The sequence below is a fragment of the Typopeltis vanoorti genome, chromosome 19 (assembly GCF_054136105.1).
Source record: "Typopeltis vanoorti isolate ZY-2024b chromosome 19, IOZ_Tvanoo_1.0, whole genome shotgun sequence".
Lineage (NCBI taxonomy): Eukaryota > Metazoa > Arthropoda > Arachnida > Uropygi > Thelyphonidae > Typopeltis > Typopeltis vanoorti.
Window position 1 is genome coordinate 94526309 of NC_143567.1, and position 23203 is coordinate 94549511.

General features: G+C 35.6%; 1 protein-coding gene across 1 annotated transcript in view; it reads left to right on the forward strand.

Annotated features, from left to right (window-relative positions):
• LOC150096365 (uncharacterized) overlaps window positions 1–23203 on the forward strand; it is a 259771-nt gene that overhangs the window by 23755 nt on the left and 212813 nt on the right. The window contains exons 3-5 of the mRNA XM_090409041.1: window positions 1361–1514; window positions 9093–9295; window positions 21304–21379. Coding sequence (XP_090265167.1) covers window positions 1361–1514; window positions 9093–9295; window positions 21304–21379 — 433 coding nt within the window. The remainder of the gene's footprint in view (window positions 1–1360; window positions 1515–9092; window positions 9296–21303; window positions 21380–23203) is intronic.

Below are 23203 nucleotides of genomic sequence, written 5' to 3' on the forward strand. Positions count from 1 at the left end.
TCCCCAGGTCAAAGTCATATTATAATTATTTTCAGCTGGAGGATGATAGAGATGATATCTTATTTACAATAACATCTTATTTACAATAATAGCTAGTACTGTGACTAAATTCAAACTCTACATCGTCATTCTCTTCTTCACAAATTGCTTCTCCATCATTCCAGAAAGTCAATTTCCTTTTTATACAATGCCAGTTCCTCTTTTTAATCTATTTTGCCATAGTTGAAAATCCTTGCAGCTGACCTATTTGTCTAAGCATCATTATCCTCTTCATTTCCCAAGCTGTAGCAACACCCACCAAGTATACTCCATTGCCTACCCCTGCTTCTCACTTCACATTCTCAACCTCACTGGCACAATTCTCCTAGTTTTTCACTGGGTGGGAGATAGTTTAGATAGAATGTCACAGAGATACTTCACACACACAAATGTTTGTTTTATTTGGGAGTAAAAATATGGTTGCAAAAAAGCATACTTTCTTGTCAAGTGTAAATATATTTAATCTTATAGGTTCCAACTCCAAATAAAATTTTTTAGTTATTTTAGCTTTTCATGATCATTTCCAATTTTGAGTTATTATAATGCAGTGTATTATATAATTTGTCACCATTAATGTTACATAGATAATGAAATAAACATTTGATTAAATATAATATTAATTTCATTTCCCTAATTACTTTATTTAATTATTTTAGTTTAATAATTATATTAGTATATCAAATGTCATCTGAGAGAGAGATGTAGAGAACATTAATCACAAAATGTTGATGGTGAGTGACAGAGTGACTTTCTGTTTTAAAGAATGAGTTTCTAAAACTTATGGATTAAAAGCTACTTATTGATTACTGTGCACAGATTCATGTGATTTTTGAGAAGAAAAGATTTTGAAGAGAGAGGGTGCTGAAGGTGTCAGATCTCTGGAATGTTGGTTTGGGCATAAAGACAGATTGAAGGATTGTTGTATACAGATTCTCTATGAGAAGAGGAGGGGGTGATATGATTGAGACCTGAATTGGTGAAGGGTTTGTACCAGATTAATACAGTTGAGATTTTTCATAGAGTAGATAGAGACAAAGGTAAATCAAAAGGCCATCCTGGAGTTTTGTGAGGAAGGCATAAGCCAAGGAGTGAGGAACAGGTTTTTTTCTTTGAGAGTGGTTGGTGAGTGGGATGCATTACTTTGAGAGTGTGAATGCAAAAACAGTGCATGAGTATAAAGCACAGTGTGAGTATTGTTTGATGGTAAGGATCTTGTGAAGAGTCTCTCTCTCTCTCTTCATGAGGATCTGATAATGATGACAATAATAAATTGTTATTCCTGATAACTGATATAATCAGTATAATATTTCTTGATATATAGGAACATGAGGCAAGAAGCTTATCTGAAGATATTGTTCTAGATTCCTGCCATGCTCCTGGTTACTGCAGAAGTGAAGATCAAAACACTTTTCCAAATGCTGTGATTGACAGAACTAGTGATTGTGGTTCTGATGAACAGATTACTGCAGAAAGAAGTAGGAAATAAATTTATTTTATTAATTTTCTATGTAGGTATTAAGTTCTATTTTTGCTAGTTCTGTATTTTGGATTGATCAGGTCCACCTTTTTAAAGAAAAATGCCAAGAATGTTGTTAGAATTGGAAATATGCTTGTCTATAATTTCTTTTCAGATTTCACGAGAATTATTTCTCTGTATAGCAGTGTTTGTATTTTCTGTACGATGTGCAGCCCCAGTACATTTAATAATTTACTAGTGGTCATCTTTTAGTTCTATCCCAGATGGTTTTCATTTGTTATTATTAAATAATATTAAATCTTAAATAGCTGACTACTGCCCTTTCTATTATTTCTTTGACTTCTATGCCAACTGCAACTTTTGAAAATTCATTTTATGTACAGTTAAGAGAAAGCCTTAAGTCTTCAATGTGACATTCAGTTTATTTTATTCTTCATTAAATATCAGATTATATAAGGAAAAAAAATGACATCTTTGGTTCAGTGGAATTCTTAATGCACTAATAAAGAATCAATTAGCAAGACAACTCATGCCAAAAGCTATGCAAATTCTATATTATTATTGTATGGGCACTTCCATGCAGTCTGAAGACTCATCATGGGAGATCCAAACTATCCATACAATCTATCATACCTCTCCTTGAACCCATTAACAGACAAAGCACTAGCACTGACACTGGCAACCTATTCCATTCATTCATCACTCTCCAAGCAAAAAATCTAGTCCTCGCACACCTAACCACACCAATCTAGTCCTCATACACCTAACCGCACCTCAATCTATCCTCATAGGGAACATTCCATAGACTACTCAAAATCTTGGTTGTTTGTCTCTGAATCCTCTTCACCACTTTCTCATCTACAAGAAACCCACGAGACCAGACCTGATCAAAGTAATCCAGATGTAGATGTATCAAGGCCTTATAAAAAGGAATAATGACTTCCTTTTCTCTAATTGTTAGTGTGTTCTTCAATAGCCAAGTAATCTTATGAACTGCCATAGGAATATGCCCTCTAAATTTCAACTCTGTCTACCACTACCCTTAAATCCCTAGCTTCATCTATTTCCTAGCGTACAGTTCCATCAGTGTAGTACACAGCTTGTAATCTATTTATCCGAAAATGCATAACTTTCCATTTCTCCACATTAAACTGATTCCCATTATTTTTGCTCATACTGATATCCCATTTAAGTCATCCAGTAAGCTCTCCATATTGTCTTGATTAACTATTACTTTAACCTAATTTTGCATTATCATTATCATATTTCCTTTTAGATTATTTCCTATATTCTAAATCAATATTATTTCCTATTTCTTATATATATTATCAATTATTTTAAAAAACCTTCTTTCTAAGTTTCACAGAGCAAATCAATTTAGTTATATTATTATTATTATTATCATTATTATCATCCAGGCCTCCATGGAGTCAAAAGACTCATAATGGGAGATCGTTCTTAGGAAAGACAAAGTTTATCATACCACTCCTTGAACTCATTGATCATTCCTGCTCTAGCCACTCTCTCAGGCAGTGCATTCCACGGTTCTACCACCCTCCATGCAAAGAAACCACTCCTCACCCTCTCAACAGTTTAAAAGTCTCGATCGTATCACCTCTCCTTCTTCTGTCCACCAAACTCTGCAGTCCACATTCCCTCAGTCGATTCTCATAACTGACATTGCACAGGAATTATAGACATGCTAACACAAGAATATTGTAATATTTGCAAATATTTCAGCCTGAAACTAACAGAACAGACTATCTTCATGGCCACATAGGAACAGTTTTTAACAAGGTGGAATACCAACAATTGATCATTCAAAAGTAGAACAAGCCACGTGATGATGTTACATTGCTAAGCATTAAAGAGAGGAAAAATTTCATCAGAGTGTTGATTAAATTGTAAGTATTAATTCACAATTTCATATAATAATCTTAATTTATAAATAACATTAGTATAATGTAGGAATTAAAAGTCTCAATTTAAAAACAAAAATGAATGTGTTATCCTGATTAAACTTTCCCATATTTTTGATAAGGATATACAGTCATTTCGATTCAAGTTAGGGCGTTGAAGTAATGCCTCAGCACTCTCTTTGAATAGGCATTCAAATTTATAGCGACATCTGTGTAGAAGGCGAGTCTTGGACCAGAGGATGTTGTGGCTTGTCTCTATCCCTTGTCTCTCTCTCTATGAAATTGTGAATTAATACTTATAATTTAATCATCACTCTGATGAAATTTTTCCTCTCTTTAATGCTTAGCAATGTAACATCACGTGGCTCGTTCTACTTCTGAATGATCAATTGTTGGTATTCTGCCTTGTTAAAAACTGTTCCTATGTAGCCACTGAAGATAGTCTGTTAGTTTCAGATTGAAATATGACAAATATTAAAATATTCTTCTTTTAACGTGTCTATAATTCCTAATCATAATGCCACAAGTGTCTCTAAAGAGTGACATTGTACAGTCCTGAAACCATCTTTGTTATCCACCTCTGTACCCTCATCATCATCATCATCAAATGCCTGCCATGTACCCTCAAGGGGTGCACAGGATATGATAGTACTACATGAAAAAAATTACATCATTACTAACTTCCTATCTACAATTTTCCTCCAAATCAGTCTCTTACTTGTCAAGACTCCAATATTATCAGATCTTATATTTCTATCATCTAAGGCACTTTGTACCGTATCAATCCACCTATATCTTGGTCTTCCTCTGGGTCGTTTTGCTGCCAACCTGGCAGAGAACACTTGCTTTGCTATTCTTTCCTCACCCATTCTGTTTAAGTGACCATACCACCTGAGATTAGCTCTGCTAACGCATTCCTGGATGCTGACAATGTCAAGTTCTTTCCTAATATCCTCGTTTTTAATATGATATTGCCATTGATGCCATTTGTTCACACCTATAATCTTTCTCAGGACTCTCATATCTGTGGTCTCTAGTCTTTGGTCAAGTGTTTTACTTCTGACCCAGCTCTCAGATCCATAAGTTAAAACTGGTTTGAACACTGTCTTGTATACAGCTAAATTAGTGTTCCGACTAATTTCTCTCCTATTCCTTATGAATTTATTCAATTGACTTGCATACCAGCTTTGCTGATTCTGTTGTCTATTTCTATATTTAATTTACCATCTTCAGTAAAAATCATGCCTAAGTAGCTGTAATGTTTTACTTGTTCCACAGGGGTTCCCTGTTCACAACACAGTTGACTTTTTCAACAATTCTAACTATTTTCATTGTCTTTGTCTTTTTAATGCTCACCTTCATACCATATCTATTACAATAGTTATTCAATTTAGTGAGGGAATCTTGCAGACTTGTAGCAGATTTATTTAGAAGTATAACATCGTTTGCATAAAGCAAAGAGCTGACATTAACATCTCCAAATTTGATATCATGTTTAGTACCACTTTCCTTCATAATGTGATCCATATAGATAATGAATAACAGAGGGGATAATGTACATCCTTGTCTCACACCAGATTTAACATTAAACCATCTTCCTGTACTTCCTTCAATTCTAACAGCTGACTTACAACTCAAATAAAGACTAAGTATTGCTTGATATAATGCCCCATTGACACCATATAATTGTAGTGTATTGAATATCTTAGCACCATGTCATATGCCTTTTCCAAATCTACAAAACTTAAATACAAATCTTTGTTATATTCCAATGCTTTCTGGACTATTTGTCTTAAAGTGAAGATCTGATCCTGACAGCCTCTATTTGGCCTGAATCCAGCTTGTTCTTCACCAAGCTTTTCTTCCAAAATTCTTCTCAACTGTTTCTCAAGTATACTTGCATAGATCTTGCCAGGAACACTCAGTAGGGAAATACCTCTGTAATTCTCACATTCAGTTTTATTTCCCTTTTTATATGTGGGTACAATGAGAGCTCTACTCCAATCATCGGGAATTCGTCCCTCTGTCCAGGCTTTCTGAACTATGCAGTGCAGCCACTGTAAGACTCTTATACCACCATACTTCAGCATTTCTGGTCGAATATCATCTACTCCTGCTGCCTTTCCACATTTCAAGCCTTTGATGGCTTTTTCTACTTCAAGTATGGATATGTATTCCTGACAGCATGCCTGGTCAGTGTTTTTTACCACTGTGCTGTCATCACTGCTTGTTTCATTTAGCAGTTTTTCAAAGTAATTACTCCATACTTCAAGGATATCTTTTTCTCCCGTTTTCATGTCACCTTTATCATCTCTAACTCCTTTTACAGCACTCTTTCCTCCATTCCTAAGCTTTTTCAACAACCTCCAGAATATTTTGCCACCTTCTTGATATTTATTTTCTATATTCTTGCCAAAGTCCTCCCATGACTTTTGTTTGGCTAGTTTTACACAGTGTTTAGCATTCTTGCATTTGTCTCTGTATTCTCTAAGAGCACAAGCTGACTTATTTGACAGGAACTTTTGATATGCTTTCTTCTTTTCCTTCACTACCTCTTTAACTTCCTGTGTCCACCATGGAGTTCTGATTTTTCTATCCTTGCAGACAACCTCACCACATGCCTCTCTGGATGAATCAATTAGGGTTTTCCTCAAGGTTTGCCACTGAATCTCCAAGGTTTGGTTCTTGTTTTCAAACTTTTTTTAATTTTTTTTCCCAATAATCTTTGTGTATTTTAGTCTACAGTTCACATCTGAGAGCTGCTCAACTTTTATTCACTTTAAAACTTTCTTACATATCATTCTTTTCAATATGAAATTCAATTTTATCCTGCTCAAGACTAAATAGTGATTACTTCCAATTTCAAATCCTCTGTACACTCTGGTGTCCTGCACCAGGGAGAAAACATCACTGTCAACAATAACATAGTGAATAAGACTTTTCTTATTCCTAGCCTCTTCTCTCCATGTGAATTTGTGCACATTTTTATGTTGGAACATGGTGTTAGTAATAACCAGTCCATGTCCTGAACAGAAATCCAACAGATATTTGCCATTATTATTAGCTTTGCTCTTTTCTCCAAATTTTCCCAAAATATTTTTGTATGTCTCACAATCATTTCCTACTCTGCTATTTAGATCCCCAACAAGGACCAACTTTTCCTTTTTCATTGTGTCAGTTGTTTTTTCTAAAGCCTCAAAAAATTCCTCCACTTCTACCTTAGTAGAACCTTCTGTGGGACCATAGGCACAAATAAGTCTCATTGTCCAGTTCCCCATTCTCATATTTGCCCACATTACTCTACTTGAGACTGACTGCCATTCAAGAAGATTAGCCTCGTATTTTGTGCTGAATACTATGGCTACTCCTTCTTTTCCTTGATTGTCATTGCCTGAATATAACATTTTGTATTTATTGCTAAGAAAGATCTCACCAGTTTTGGTTTTTTTTTGTTTCAGTCACCCCTATTATGTCGATCTGGTACTTATTAAGTCCTCAACTAGCTCCATTTCTTTGCCATTCAGGCTTCTTACTTTGATAGTATCTATCTTTAACTCTGGTGATGATGAGTTGGGATTTGTTTTCGGATTTGTTCCAGTAGCTGACTTTTTGCTGTTCGCTCTGGTTCCTGGCGAAAACAACGGGGGCATTGTTTAACCGGGCTATGCCCCAGCCGGCATGAAATTTTGTCATGTTGTACCCTCATTTTTTATTTTGGTGTAACCAATAAGAATCAATTTGGTCGGCTAAATCCCAAATTGGCAGCCCATCCTCGTTCGTTCAGTATTCAAGTAGATACCCAACAGGGTGCACCACGAGAAGGTGAGGATTGGACATTAGGTCAGAATCCCTGGTCGGTTCTCCGCATTCCTTTAAAGGCTATGTGGAGGTCTTCTCTCAGTTATACAGCTTTGACCCTTAAGCACCCTCTGTACCCTTTCCACAGTTAATTTATCCCATTCAAATCCTAGGGACAAAACCTGAGAACAATAGTCTAAGTGTGGTCTGATCAGGGTCTTTTACAACAGAATTATAATGCTTTTATCTCTGCAGGTCAGCATCCTTCTCAGTATTGCAGCAATCCTCTGGGGTACCTTCACCACTTTTGCAATATGTTCCCTGAATTTCAGTTTTCTATCAGTCATCATCTCCAGATCTCTTGTCTTCCCTACTTCCTCCAGTATAGCTTCTCCAATTGAGTATGCATCTTCCCATAGATGGTTCCCAAACTTCAAGACTTTACATTTTGCTTCATTAAATTGATACCCCATTCAAATCCTCTTGTAGGGCTGCCACATCTGCACTATTACCGATAACCCTTCCCAGCTTCACATCATCTGCAAACAACTGAATATCCCTTTGAAATCCATTGACAATATCATTGATATAAAGGTTGAACAATACAGGTCCCAGTACTGAGCCCTGTGGAACACCACTTGTAATCTTCTGCCTCCTTGATATTGCCCCACCACACACAACTCTCTGATACCTGTCAGACAGCCAATTCTGAATCTAGTTGATAACCCAACATCTAAACCCATGTGCTGCAACTTAAATATCAGCTTATCATGTGGCACCCTGTCAAACACTTTTGCAAAATCTAAAAAAATGGTAGTATTTGCCCTTCCCTCATCAACTGCTCTTGTCACTTTATTATAAAAGGCAGTCATATTACTAAAGCAAGAATTCCCCCCCTAACAAATCCATGTTGATTCTCACAAATAACATTACCCTCATCTGCCCAATGCTGTATATGGTCCCTCACTAATTTCTCCAAGACCTTAACAACTACTGATGACACACAAACTGGCCTATAATTAGACATTTCAGTCTGCTACCACCCTTGTGCAGTGGCACTATCTTACCTTCCTTCCATTCCTTGGGTACCTTTCCCCTAGCCAGACTTTTATTGAAGAGCCAGGTCAAAGGAGCTGTCAGTTCTTTAGTACATTCTCTCAAAACTCGTGGTGAAATACCATCCAGTCCCATAGCTTTATTGGTATCCAGAGTACTCAGTATTTGGAACATACTCTCCTCTTGCATCTCTAAATGCTGAACCTGCCCTATCCCTCTAGCATTAAAACATTCTTCTCCAGGATGAAATACTCCAATAAAGTGCTCATTGAACAACTCCACCATGTACTCTGCATCAGTCACTCTATTCCCATTTTTATCCCGCAATGTCATTCTTCCCCAATCATTTCTCCTTCTACTGGTCACATAGCTAAAAAATTCTCTAGGATTTTCTTTGGATCTTAGTGATTATTATTATTCCTGACACCTCCAAAGGGAGTCCAATACTCATCAAGGGAGGGCACCTACTCCACAACTCTGTCTCTACCACTATGGATAAAATTATATCACATATATTTTCTGTTTTTTGTGGTGTTGTGCTATTAGATTATGTTTTGTTAGCTATATGACATTTATTACACTTTTGTTAAAAAAAGAAAATTCAGTGGAATCATAATTTTTAATAGGTGTTGATTTGAATCACTTTCAGTGAATCTGCATGCAGTTTTAAATTTTTTAAATTGTGTAGTTAGAAAAAAATGCTAATTATAAAAAAGCATAAAAATCATAAGTGCATGTTTAAGTTTGTTTTGGTATTTTGTAACTCTGCATATATATATATATTTTTTGTTAATTTTTTTAAGATAATTCCACTCCTAGAAGTACCACATTCATAAGTCAAAAGGTTATTCCAGAAGATGATATTATCCAGACAGATAAATATTTTGCATTGCCAGTTAAAGAAGTTGAATCAGACTTTGTAGTTAAAAATGCTCAAGTTGAATCATTGAAGAAATATGATGGTATTGGCCCAACTGAAAAGGGCATTCCTGTTGGTCTCAGATCAGTAAGTTAATCATCCTTTTAAGAGCTGAAAAGAAAATGTTTCCTGTAAACAGACTATGAACTTATAAAATTTAGCTGGGCTCATATTGCTTTCCTTGCTTCAAAGTAAATATTGAATATTAATTGAATTTTGATCTGAAAAATATTAGATGTGCTATTTTCATCAGCTTTGTCTCCAAGTTAAAAATTTCTTTATTCATTAAAAATAAGTTTTTCCATGTGTAACTCTTATTAGTTTAATATATCTTCCAAAAAAAAAAAATATAATAATAATAATTGGAAGATCTCTAGTGAATGTGGAAACTATAGAATTTATCTGCTTTGGTTGATTTCTTGGTCTAACAATGTCTGGTGCTGCAGAAAGCTGATAATCAAATTCCATTTGATTGGCATATCATTGAAAAAGTGAATTGGTTGAACTAGTTCAGATATGAAACCATAAACTCATCTCAGATATCAAGCTAGGCAATCCACATTTTTGTGTCTTAATAATAATGATAATTATTATTATTATTACTACGTGACATCTCCAAGGAGTCCAAAGACTCATTGAGGGAGGGCACCTACTCTACAACTCTCTGTCTCCACCACTCAATCCATCAACTACAGCAAACCACATCATCATCATCTACACCAATGTCATCTACTGCCCACAACCACTACTAGTATTTTCACAGACAACCACAAACATCCATGCCCATGGCGAGATTCAAACTCACAGCCTTTTGGCTGGAGAGCAGATATGCTAACTAGGCCGGAAAAAAGGAATTGGGAATCCCTAATTACTGCTGCACTCATTAGGGTCTTATGAGGCAGTATCTTATCCAGAGGTGGTGGGGATGGACTGGTAGAAGTTTCTTGAGCTTTCCAACAAGAAATCAAATCAGAATAATATCGTAAATATTCATTTAAATAAAAAATATGCAAGTATTTTTCTATGATGTTTATGTGAATCCAATCTACAAATAACATTACCCTCATCTGCCCAATGCTGTATTTGGTCCCTCTAATTTCCACTAATTTTAAAAAAGTTGTAAACCACTCTTAGATAATCCAGAAATGTTTCTCTAGAAACCAAACATGGAAATTTTTGAAAACACTTCAGGTCCCCAAATGTTTCTGTCACTTTGGGATTCAAATCCATGGCCTTTTGGTTCAAGAGTGATAATGCTATCCATTTAGACAACTGACCTGAAATTTTTGAATTGTAATACAAATTAGAAATTTGAAATAGTAAATGTTACTAGTCAAATATCGAAGCAGATTGGAAGGGAAGATTTTTTAAAAAAATTCTCCCCTAATATTTTTGATCATCTTTTTTAAAACTAGCCTAGATTTGACACTAATAAGGGATACAAGAGTGGAGAAGAACAAAATAAATAATTTCTTTAGCAGCTGGTCTAACATTGTACTTAATCACTTTATTAATAATTATAATCATCATCATCATCAAATTCCTGACATGTACCCTCAAAGGGTGTACAGGATATGATAGTACTACATGAAAAAATTTACATCATTACTAACTTCCTATCTACAATTTTCCTCCAAATCAGTCTGTTATGTGTCAAGACATTATCAGATCTTATATTTCTATCATCTAAGGCACTTTGTACCGTATCAATCCACCTATATCTTGGTCTTCCTCTGGGTCATTTTCCTGCCAACCTGGCAGAGAACACTTGTTTTGCTTCTTTCCTCGCCCTTCCTGTTTAAGTGACCATACCACCTGAGATTAACTCTGCTAACATTCCTGGATGCTGACAAAGTCAAGTTCTTTCCTCAGATCCATAAGTTAAAACTGGTGTGAGCACTGTTTTGTATACAGCTAACTTAGTGTTCCGACTAATTTCTCTCTTGTTCCATATGAATTTATTCAGTTGACTACCTACCATACCAGCTTTGTTGATTCTGTTATCTATTTCCATATTTAATTTACCATCTTCACTAAAAATTGTGATTAAGTAAACGAAATGGTTTACTTGTTCCACAGGTTCTCTGTTCAAAACACAGTTGACATTTTCAACGATTCTACCTATTTTCATTGTCTTTGTCTTTTTATTGCTGACCTTCATACCATATCGATTACAACAGTTATTCAATTTAGTCAGGGAATCTTGCAAACTTGTAGCGGATTTAGTTAGAAGTATAACAACGTCCGCATAAAGCAAAGAGCTAATATTAACATCTCCAATTCTGATATCATGTTTAATACCACTTTCCTTCATAATGTGATCCATATAGATAATGTACATCCTTGTCTCACACCAGATTTAACATTAAACCATCTTCCTGTACTTCCTTCAGTTTTAACTGCTGACTTGATATAATGCCCCATTGACACCATATAACTGTAGCGTATTGAATAGCTTCTCTATCTTGGCACCTTGTCATATGCCTTTTCCAGATCGACAAAACTTAAATACAGATCTTTGTTATATTCCCATGCTTTCTCGACTATTTGTCGTAAAGTGAAGATCTGATCCTGACAGCCTCTATTTGGCCTGAATCCAGCTTGTTCTTCACCAAGCTTTTCTTCCACAATTCTTCTCAACCGTTTCTCAAGTATACTTGCATAGATCTTGCCAGGAACACTCAGTAGGGAAATACCTCTGTAATTCTCACATTCAGTTTTATTTCCCTTTTTATATATGGGTACTATGAGAGCTTTACTCCAATCATCGGGAATTTGTCCCTCTGTCCAGGCTTTCTGAACTATGCAGTGCAGCCACTCTAAGACTCTTATACCACCATACTTCAGCATTTCTGGTCGAATATCATCTACTCCTGCTGCCTTTCCACATTTCAAGCCTTTGATGGCTTTTTCTACTTCAAGTATGGATATGTATTCGTGACTGCATGAAAATCTGCTCCTGACAGCCTCTATTTGGCCTGAATCCAGCTTGTTCTTCACGAAGCTTTTCTTCCACAATTCTTCTGAGCTGTTTCTCAAGTGTACTGGCATAAATCTTGCCTGGAATACACAGTAGGGAAATACCTCTGTAATTCTCTCATTCAGTTTTATTTCCCTTTTTATATATGGGTACTATTAGAGCTCTACTCCAATCATCAGGAATTCATCCCTCTATCCATACCATCTGAACTACTATGCAGTGCAGCCAATGTAAAACTTTTATACCACCATACTTCAGCATTTCTGGTCGAATATCATCTTCTCCTGTTGCCTTTCCACATTTCAAGAATTTCATGGCTTTAAGTATGAATATGTATTCCTGACTGTATGCCTGTTGAGTGCTTTTTTTACCAGTGTGCTATCACTGCTTGTTTCATTTAGCAATTTTTCAAAGTAATTACTCCATACTTCAAGGATATCTTTTACTCCCATTTTCATATCATCTTTATCATCTCTAACTCCTTTTACAGCACTCTTTCCTCCATTTCTAAGCTTCTTCAACAACCTCCAGAATATTTTGTGACCTTCTTGATATTTATTTTCTATGTTCTTGCCAAAGTCCTCCCATGACTTTTGTTTAACTAGTTTTACACAGTGTTTAGCTTTCTTACATTTGTCTCTATATTCTCTAAGAGCACAAGCTGACTTATTTGCCAGGAACTTTTGATATGCTTTCTTCTTTTCTTTCACTGCCTCTTTAACTTCCTGTGTCCACCATGGAGTTCTGATTTTTCTATCCTTGCAGACAACCTCACCACATGCCTCTCTGGATGAATCAATTAGGGTTTTCTTCAAGGTTTGCCACTGAATAGGTTTGGTTCTTGTTTTCAAACTCTTTCATTTTTTTTCCCAATAATCTTTGTGTATTTTAGTCTACAGTTCACATCTGAGAGCTGATCAACTTTTATTCACTTTAAAACTTTCTTACATATCATTCTTTTCAATATGAAATTCAATTTTATCCTGCTCAAGACTAAATAGTGATTACTTCCAATTTCAAATCCTCTGTACCTCTGGTGTCCTGCACCAGGGAGAAAACATCACTATCAACAATAACATAGTCAATGAGACTTTTCTTATTCCCTGCCTCTTCTCTCCATGTGAATTTGTGCACATTTTTATGTTGGAACATGGTAATAGTAATTACCAGTCCATGTCTTGCCATTATTATTATTAGCTTTGCTCTTTTCCCCAAATTTTCCCAAAATATTTTTTATGTCTGACAATCACTTCCTACTCTGCTATTTAGATCCCAAACAAGGACCAACTTTTCCTTTTTCATTGTGTCAGTGGCTTTCTCTAGAACGTTAAAAAATTCCTCCACTTCTACCCTAGTAGAGCCTTCTGTGTGACCATAGGCAAAAATAAGTCTCATTGTTCAGTTCCCCATTCTGATATTTGCCCATATGACTCTACTTAAGACTGCCTGCCATTCAAGAAGATTAGCCTCGTATTTAGTGTTAAATACTATGGCTTTTGTTATAGCATATTCTAGCCATAATGTTATATGGCTATTAAATTACTATAATAATTATAATAACGAACAAACCTCGGTGGAATTAAGATTCACCCAACTCATCCTTACTGATTTTCAAACTTGTTCACACTCCTAGCATTCACAACATATTGAGCAATGTGTCCCACTTACCACCATTATTTTTCATGTAAAAAAACTACTTATTTTCATCTTCACCACATCTTTTTATAATTTTTAGAGATGGCCTCATATTAATGCTATAAAATCTCTTCACCTGTGTAAATGGTTCAGTCATATTATCTCTTTACCATTTATCCATTCTTCTTCTTCTTCTGCAGCCCACTTAAGTAGGGTCACTGTTTGTGGTGAGTCTCCTCCTCAGCCTCCTGTCTTGGGCTATAGCCACATTTAAGTTCTTCATCCTCAAGTCCTCCTCACCATCTCCCTCCATCTCTTCTTTGGCTATCTGCGTTTCCTCCTTCCCTTCACATCCAACTTCATGACCTTTCTTCCCACATACTCTTCCTCCCTCCTCATCACATGACCAAACCATCTCAACCTCGCCTCCAGTATCTTTCTCCTAAATTCGTAACTTTCACTGTTTCCCTTACATAGTCATTTCTCTGACGATCCTTTCTGGTCACACTGCACATCCACCTAAGTATTCTCATCTCCGCTACCTACATCCTGCTGATATTATTTTTCCTCAGGGCCACAGTATCCATAGCATACATCATAGCTGGTCTCATTACTATCCTGTAGATTTTGCCTTTTAGATTGATCGGCATCCTCTTATCTCATAGCACTCCAGCCATCTCTCTCCAGGTCTTCCATCCTGCTTGTATGCTGCATCCCACTTCCCTCTCAGCCTCACGATCCTCTTTCATTGTTGAACCTAAGTATCTAAAGTCACTGACCTTCCTGATGACATCTCCTTCCAGCTCTAGATCTGTCTCCTGGTTGCCATCCACATTGCAACACATATACTCTCTCTTACTTCTGCTCAGTCTCATACCTCTCTTCCAGTACTTTCCTCCAACTTTCCAGTTTAGCTGCCACTTCTTCTCTTGATTCTGCAACAGCATGATGTCATCTGCTTACAACATAGTCCAAGGTGCGTCTTCTCTCACCTCCTCCGTCACCACCTCCATCACAATATTAAACAGGAACGGACTTAATGCTGATCCTTGATGCAAGCTAACTGTCACTGGAAAATTTTCTGTCTCTCCCAGGCAGGTTCGAACTCTTGTCTTCACATTTCTGTACTTCTCCTGCACCAACCTGACATATTTCTCCAGTACCTTCTTCTCCCTCAAACACCTCCAGACTTCTTGCCTTGGTACTCTATCGTATGCTTTCTCCAGATCAATAAAAACCAGGTGTAGCTTCCGTTACTTCTCTCGAAACTTTTCCATCATTTGTCATAACCCAAAGATAGCATCTGCCATCAATCGACCAGGTATGAAGCCAAATTGCTCCTTTGCAATCTCCACCTCCTTCCTCAGTCTTCCATTAAGAACCCTCTCTAGGATCTTCATTATGTGTGACATCAACTTTATTCCTCTGTAATTCTTACAGTCTTGGGCATCTCCCTTACTCTTGTGGATGGGGACAAGAATACTTTCCTTCCATTCTTCAGGTATATTTTCCTGTTGACAAAGTTTTATTAACAGGTCCCACAGCTGGTCAATTCCCACTTCCCCTAATGCCCTTCATGCCTCCACTGGGATCCTGTCAGGGCCTACCGATTTTCCATTCTTCATCCCCTTTATGGCTTCCTTTTTTCTTTACCATCTATCTATTAAACTGTACAATTTACATTTCCTTACTCTTCCCATAGCCAGCATTCCAGAGAAGTCTTGATATTACCTTAGGTATTTGTCTCTGAACCAACCCTCTTCAGTTTCCTTATCCCAATGGAAAGCAAGTTTTCAAATTTGTGTATGGTAATCGATGTGTTTGTCTGAACAGTGCCTTAACAGTGGTATAATCACCTCTTTATCATTTCTTTCTAGTGTGCTGAGTAGTGTTCACAACACCTACAATGTGGAATTTGAATTTCAGGTTTTTCGATAATTATCCTTGGATCCTGATTCTTTTCACCTCGTCAAGCACAGTTCCACCAACACAGTATACAGTCCTTCACCTGTGTATTTCAAAGTGCAATGCATTATACTTATTAATATTAAAATTGCTACCTCACTATTTGTTTCAAGCTTAAAGTCTCTTTAAATCTTCCTTCTTGACATCAGCATCACTTCATGTGATGCATCACCAGCAAACAGCTGAATATCTTGTCAGTGTGCAAGAAACATCATTTACAGATAAGTTGAAAATTAGCTGAAAGGCCAGCAATATCACTATAATGCTCATTTGGTTGGCCAAGTGAGCATTATAGTGAGTGTTTTCACTCTCCAACTAGTGAGTCATTGGTGTGAATCTGACCATGAGCATGGATGTTTTGAATGTCCTTAGGTACAACATGAATTTCATTGCCTGGTTTGACATCTCTATCCTTAATGGAAACTTGAAGTAGCTTGGAAAAGTTCCATTCTTGTCTCTACAGCAAGGTTGCTCTATATAACCCATGCCCACTTACAGTACTAATGTATTGTAGGTTTATAAGCTTTTATTGGTGGAATTCACATATAAAAATTCTCCTTTATCCAGTATATTCATCACGTACAACACAAGTAGGTTGCAAATCAAGGCCTAGTTGCATTATTATTGTTATTATATGACACCTCCAGGGAGTCCAAGGACATCGTGGGAGGGCACTCTACTCTGCCTCGCTAAATACATCTCACCCTCTCCACTACTACTTAATTCTCCTACTATGCCACTACTACTACTACCATCAACAGGTTTTTTTTTGTTTGTTGTTGTTGTTGTTGTCTGTAAATAGCTTGTGTTCTGAAGGCCAGTTTGTCTGTATGTGGGATGAAAAACCCAAGTATTTTTGGTTTTTCAAGGAAAAAACCCTGCTACCTCTATATGAGATTGGCTAACTCACCTTCAATTGAAAAAAGCCCATATAAAGATCCCCCACATTATATGATAAGATGTTTTAGAATGTACTCTACTCTACTCATGTTGATTTTTGGAGTGAATCTTATGGCTGCCAGTCCATTCCTGTATTATTTTTATCTGAATTCTCTCCAACACCCTAACTGCATATATAGTTAGGGTATGGTCCATAAGTCATGAAGGGGCTTAAAATGTGAATAACTCATCACTTATAAAAAATCTCCAGGTTCTATATTTCATTATAACAAAAAAAAAAATTAATAAATAAAAATGTTATTAAATGTTTAAATCCCTTCATGATTTGTGGGCTACTCTGTACATAAAATATTGATAACTGGAATCAATATATCCTAGTACCACTTTTGTATAGCGACATCATTATTTGCTTTCTTTCCACTTCATGGGAATCTTCCCTCTGCCAATACTCATCAAACAACCAGGTTAGAAGCATGTTTGATAAAATGAAATGAATTGTTATAAATGTATATAAAAAAAAGAAGAAAAAGGGAAAAAATTAGCTTAGTGGTTTTAGAGTTAAACATAACTGAAAATATAGTATTTGTAGTGACTGTTGTGGACTATTATTCTATACTTGATATATTGAAAAATATGAAGAAAGGCTAGTTTACTCATGGTATTAATAATGACTTGATCACATAGTTTTGGTAAGTTCATCACATATCTAATTATTATGTGTTAACTATTAATACAACTTGCATATGACTGTTGGCATATAGTGATGGTGCATAAGTAACACAGCAAGTTTTTTTTGCTAAAGCCAATCTTTCCCTTGATACTGTCTTGTTCTCAAGAAATGTAAGGATAAGGAGGTGGTAGTGCCTCTGTATATGACAGTGGTCAGACTACACATGGACTATTTCACTTGAATTTGATCACTAATTTTCATTATGATTTGGAAATGTTAGAGAGGATCCAAAGATGAATGACCAAAGTGATATTGGGACTCTGGGATGTTGGTTAATGCAGAACAGTTGAGGTAATGGAGATTACAGAGTTTGATGTATAAGAGGAAAATAGGTGATATAATAGAGACCTTCAAGTTGGTTAAGGGAGCTTACCAACTTGAAGATTAATATAGATACCAGATTAATACAGAAAGAATTATAAAAAGAGTGCATGGTAAGATGGGAAGAACAAGAGGTCATCTCTGGAAGTTGTATCAAAATGTGGTGAAGAAGAGTATAAGGAGTAAATTTTTTACATGGCAAGTTGTTGATGAGTGGAATGCACTGCCAGAGTGCATTGTGAATGCAAGAAATGTAAACGATTTCAAGGTTCAAAATGATAGACACATTGCTGGCTGAGTGGTGGTGGTGATGGGGGGGAGAGCATGATGAGTTTACATTCTCCATGGAGGTTACTGTAATAATAAGAAACGTTTCAGAAAATTAATAGCATACTTGACATACATGTTCAACAAGCCCAGGAAGGAAGGCTCAAAAAGAGAATAAAATCCTTCCACTGTATAATTGTTCTACGATGGAGTATTAGGCTGGTCTGTGTATCCAGAACAGTGGAAGGATTTTATTCTCTTTTTGAACCTTCCTTTTTGACAATCCTACCCAAAAAAAGTTGGCAACCCTATAGCACATTACCGCTGTAGTGTTATAGGTAATCCTATAGCATACCAAAAAAAAAAAAATTGCTTTTTCATTCAACTAGTGAATATCATTCTCACATTTGGTGCAGTGCCTCCCAAGAACTTCTTAAAAATACTTGACTCAATACAGAAAAGAACAATTAGGTCAATAGACAACAATTAGAGGACAATTGATTAATGATCTATCCATCTCTTACTAACTCACTCCACCCACTTTGACACAGGCATTTGGTTTCTGTAATATGCATCTTCTATAAATATTTCCATGGTAAATGTTCATATGAAATAGCATTAGTGATTCCTCACTCTACAGATTCATTGAAGCATGTACAACTGCCATCCAACATCTCTTCACAGTACAACTCCAAGCCTACAGAACAAGTTTCTTTTCCTACCCCCTTCATTCCTTCTACTGTTGTATTCTGGAACAGTCTATTTTGTGTTTACCAAGAAATATAATGCAGAGGTCTTCAAATAAAGATAAGAACAAGCTTCTCTTTTCACAGCTACTGACTTGTCCACAGTATTAATATACTAGGTTGATTAACCAACCACTCATGAATGGGATCAACATTAAAATAAATAAATAAATATTATTATTATTACATAACACCTCCAGGGAGTCCAAAGACTCATCAAGGGAGGGCACCTTCTACAACTCTCCGTCGCATCAGTCCACCAACTGCAACTGCCTTCATCATCTACACCAATGCCATCTACTACCGACCATCACCACTAATAATTTCACAGACAATCACAAACATCCATGCCCATGGCAAGATTCGAACCTTCAGCCTTTTGGCTGGAGAGCAGATATGCTAACCACTCGGCCAATCAGGCTGGCTAAAAAAATATCATAAGAACCTTCCTCATGAGGCTGAACATTGTACTTTTTTTTTTAAACTCTTCCATATCTTGAATAAGCAGGATGGTGGTTTCCCACAGTTGATATTTAAATTTAAGTGCCAATAGTAAAACCTAAATAAACAATAATTGATTCAGCCAAGGAAGCATCACCTCTCTTCTAAGTTGTTCAACACACTTTTAGTACTAGCATTATTTAATGCTTCCACCCCATTTTTACCCTCAGTTATGCTGATCCTTTGTATTCTAGTGTATTATTACACTTCTTATGCAATTGTAATGGTCTCGTTATTTTCATTCATTCTTCTGCTTTATTTGGGAGACTAATATTTAACAATGTCTTCAGCTCATGCTCATAGGCTACCAGTTTATATTTAGCCTTGGAAAGTGCATGGTATGATACAGTTTGGTACAGTTTGAATTATAGTTGCCCCTTGAACAATGCGGGAGTTAGGGTCACCGACAAATACATGTATAACTTTTGACTCCCCAAAAACTTAATTACTAATAAGCCTACTGTTCACCATAAGCCTTACCAATGACATAAACAGTTATTTAAAACACATATTTTGTATGTTATATGTATTATATACTGTATTCTTACAATAAAGTAAGCTAGAGAAAAGAAAATGTTATTAAGAAAATTATAAGGAAAAGAAAATACATTTGGTTAGCATATCTACTCTCCAACCAAAAGGTTGCAGGTTCAAATCCTGCCATGGGCATGGATATTTGTGATTGTCTGAAAAGACTAGTGGTGTTGGTTGGCAGTAGATGGTGTTGGTGTAGACGATGAAAGTAGTTGTAATTGGTGGATTGAGTGGAGATGGAGGGTTACGGAGTAGGTGCCCTCCCTTGATGAGTCTTTGGACTCCCTGCAGGTGTCATGTAATAATAATAATAATAATCTGTTTACAAGATGAATCATCTGTCTCTCAGTACCTGCATCAACATTGTCTTATATGATAAAAAACACTGCAGATGTTATATGTATCACTAACACTAGGCATCAAAAATGAAATGAGAATGTGAAAAAGTAATTCATATTTATTGACAGGTATAATGATTCATGCATTGATAAACGAAGAAGCAGCAATATGATTACTTTATAGTAGCCAAGTATAATTGATACGATTGTTTCATGCTAGCCTAGCCTATACATTAATGAATGAATAGTTATAAAATGTTTATTTTTTATGCTAATTAATTAAATTTAACTAATTACTTAATAAGTTACTTTTATGCAGTTATGATTTAATGCTACATCTTTACATTTGTTTACATTTCTCTCGACTTCAAATTGTGCCATGTACTGTCCTGTAAGTGTTTGTGTGCATCAGTTTTGATAAATTTTAATTTTTTATAATAGAATTATGTATATTTTACAGTAGAAAATGACATACTTAACTTTTTCGATACTTCTAGGCTATGTGGTTCATCTGTGAGTTTTTTCAAATGGTTGCAAATCTCCAAAAAAATTTCCATTATATTTATTGAAAAAAATTCGCATATAAGTGGACCCTCAGAGTTCAAACCCATTGCTGAAGAGTCACCTGTATTTCCATTAGTTTCCTCTTGGGTTTTGTGAATAATGCTTTGTTCTTTAAAGATACTGTTTTCATTGAGCAACATAGCAGCAGCTTAATAAATTAATTAATTATTATTATGATGAATCAGGACCTCCATGAAGTCACAAGACTCATTGTGGAATTTTTTGTTCTATTGTTTTATATTGTTTTCTATTATATACTTTTTGTTCTTATATGGCATTTTGTGTTAGAATGTCTTATTCAGGAGAGAGAGAGAATTTCATGTGAAATGTTGTGGTGGATAATCATGTTAAAAATATTTGTATGAAATTTTATTTTTTCCTGCAGCATTAGATGGTTGTCATCAGTTGCTATTGTGAAAATATCAAGAATTCAAGCATTTTTTAATTGAAAAAATAGTTATGGTTATATATTATAAATACATAACTATTTATTTATTAAGCTTTTAGTTGATAAGTACACACATACAAAGAGAGAGAAAATCAGGATTAGTGGAGAGTGTGAAATAGAAATGATAATTCTTAAAGTGACATTTAATATAACTTGATTTGTACAGGGAATTAAAGAAGAATATGCTAGTGATTGGTACAAGTCCATGTTCAGATCTTTACACAAGGTTCCAAAATATGATGGTGAGTTAATATTTTGGTATTCTGATGTATATATATGAATTATATTCAAAATACGTTGGAAGTTTTTTTTCCCCACTTGGTTAGACTAAAACTTTCAACATCTTTCTCTAAATCCAGAAATTTAATAATAAGGTGAGACACCTTTTGGCAACTTGTATAGGTAAATATGACTTCTCCATTGCTTCCACCTTAGTATCACTACTTTGGGTCTGGCTCCCACTGACAAGACCTGCAAAGGGATGTCTGCAAAGAGATGTGTTTTGCATTATGAGTTATACTAAGACAAGGAGTGATGAGAGCTTGATCCACCTTTACCATGAATTGCCTTAGTCCTGAAGATACTTCAGGCCAAACTTTTTTTGCTTACACTTGGATAAAGGATTAAATTAAAAATATTCAAAATACCATAACATTTAGTTTAAAAATTGACATTATTTTTTAGATGTAATGTTCCAAAATGCTGAAGCAACTATATGAAACTCTTTATCCATTTTGGCTTGTCTGATTATCAGTGACTCCATTTTCTTACCTATGGGTTCATTCCACTATGACATGGATGTTTTTGAAAGTCATTTGATGGTGGATGATTTTCATTGCTTGGTCCACACCCTTGATTACCAGAAGCCTGAAGCGGCCAGAAAAGGAAAAAAAAAATGTATAGCACTATAATATGCTATATTTTAGTGCTAGCAAAACAAGTGTTCTCTGCTAGGTTGGCAGGAAAATGACCCAGAGGAAGACCAAGATATAGGTGGATTGATACGGTACAATGTGCCTTAGACGATAGAAATATAAGATCTGATAATGATAATATTGGAGTCTTAACAAGTAATAGACTGATTTGGAGGAAAATTGTAGATAGGAAGTTAGTAATGATGTAAATTTTTCATGTAGTACTATCATATCCTGTACACCCCTTGAGGGTACATGTCAGGAATTTGATGATGATGATGACATATTGGCAAGATTGATAATATTTAATGAGGGCATTAGAAATTCATCATTAATTTATGATGGATGTCTGATGTCCTTATTAAATTTCAAACTGTTGGTTCTCATCAGAAAACCAACAATTTAAAACAGCTATCATGCCAGTGAAAACCTTATCAATTAAGTGATAAAAAGCAACTATATGGTGGAGTTCATGTCTTTTATGTAGTGCAACCCAAGGCAACACCTATGCTGAAAGTTTATTATTAACTCTCTGGTAAAACTAGAAACTTATGTTTGTTTCATTTTGTTATAAAATGATGATAGATAGATAGCTATTCTCATTAAATATCCTGCATAGTGTTTTTTAACAGGGCTTTTTTTTATTTAACCTTAAGCTAACATGTGGTATCAATCTGCTTTAGGTTTATAGACTTTTATGAGGGAGGGTTGTCATTAAATTATAAAATGCACATAATAGAACTGCTAGGGATGTATTTAGAAATATTAGTATCTGGAATTTTTAAAACTCATAATTTCATAATTACACACATTCATTCATTTTTAAAGTAAAAGATGTTATATGTATATATTTCTGATACTGAATGATCATGGCTATAGCTGTTTGAATGTTTGAGCTACAGCTGTTTGAATCAGTAAGAAAAGGGAGGGGCATGAGTTTCAAAATATGTCAGGTTGCTTGTAAAGTGGTTAGCTCTATCAGGCAATGCATTTCACAGTTCAACCACCCTTCATGCAAAGAAACCACTCCTCATCCTCTTGCTCACTGCTTCCTTTCATAACTTCCAGGGATGGCCCCTTGTCCTAGCATATCTACTCTTTAGCAAACAAATTATTGGTTGAAATCCAGTTAAAAACAAACATGCTAAGAAA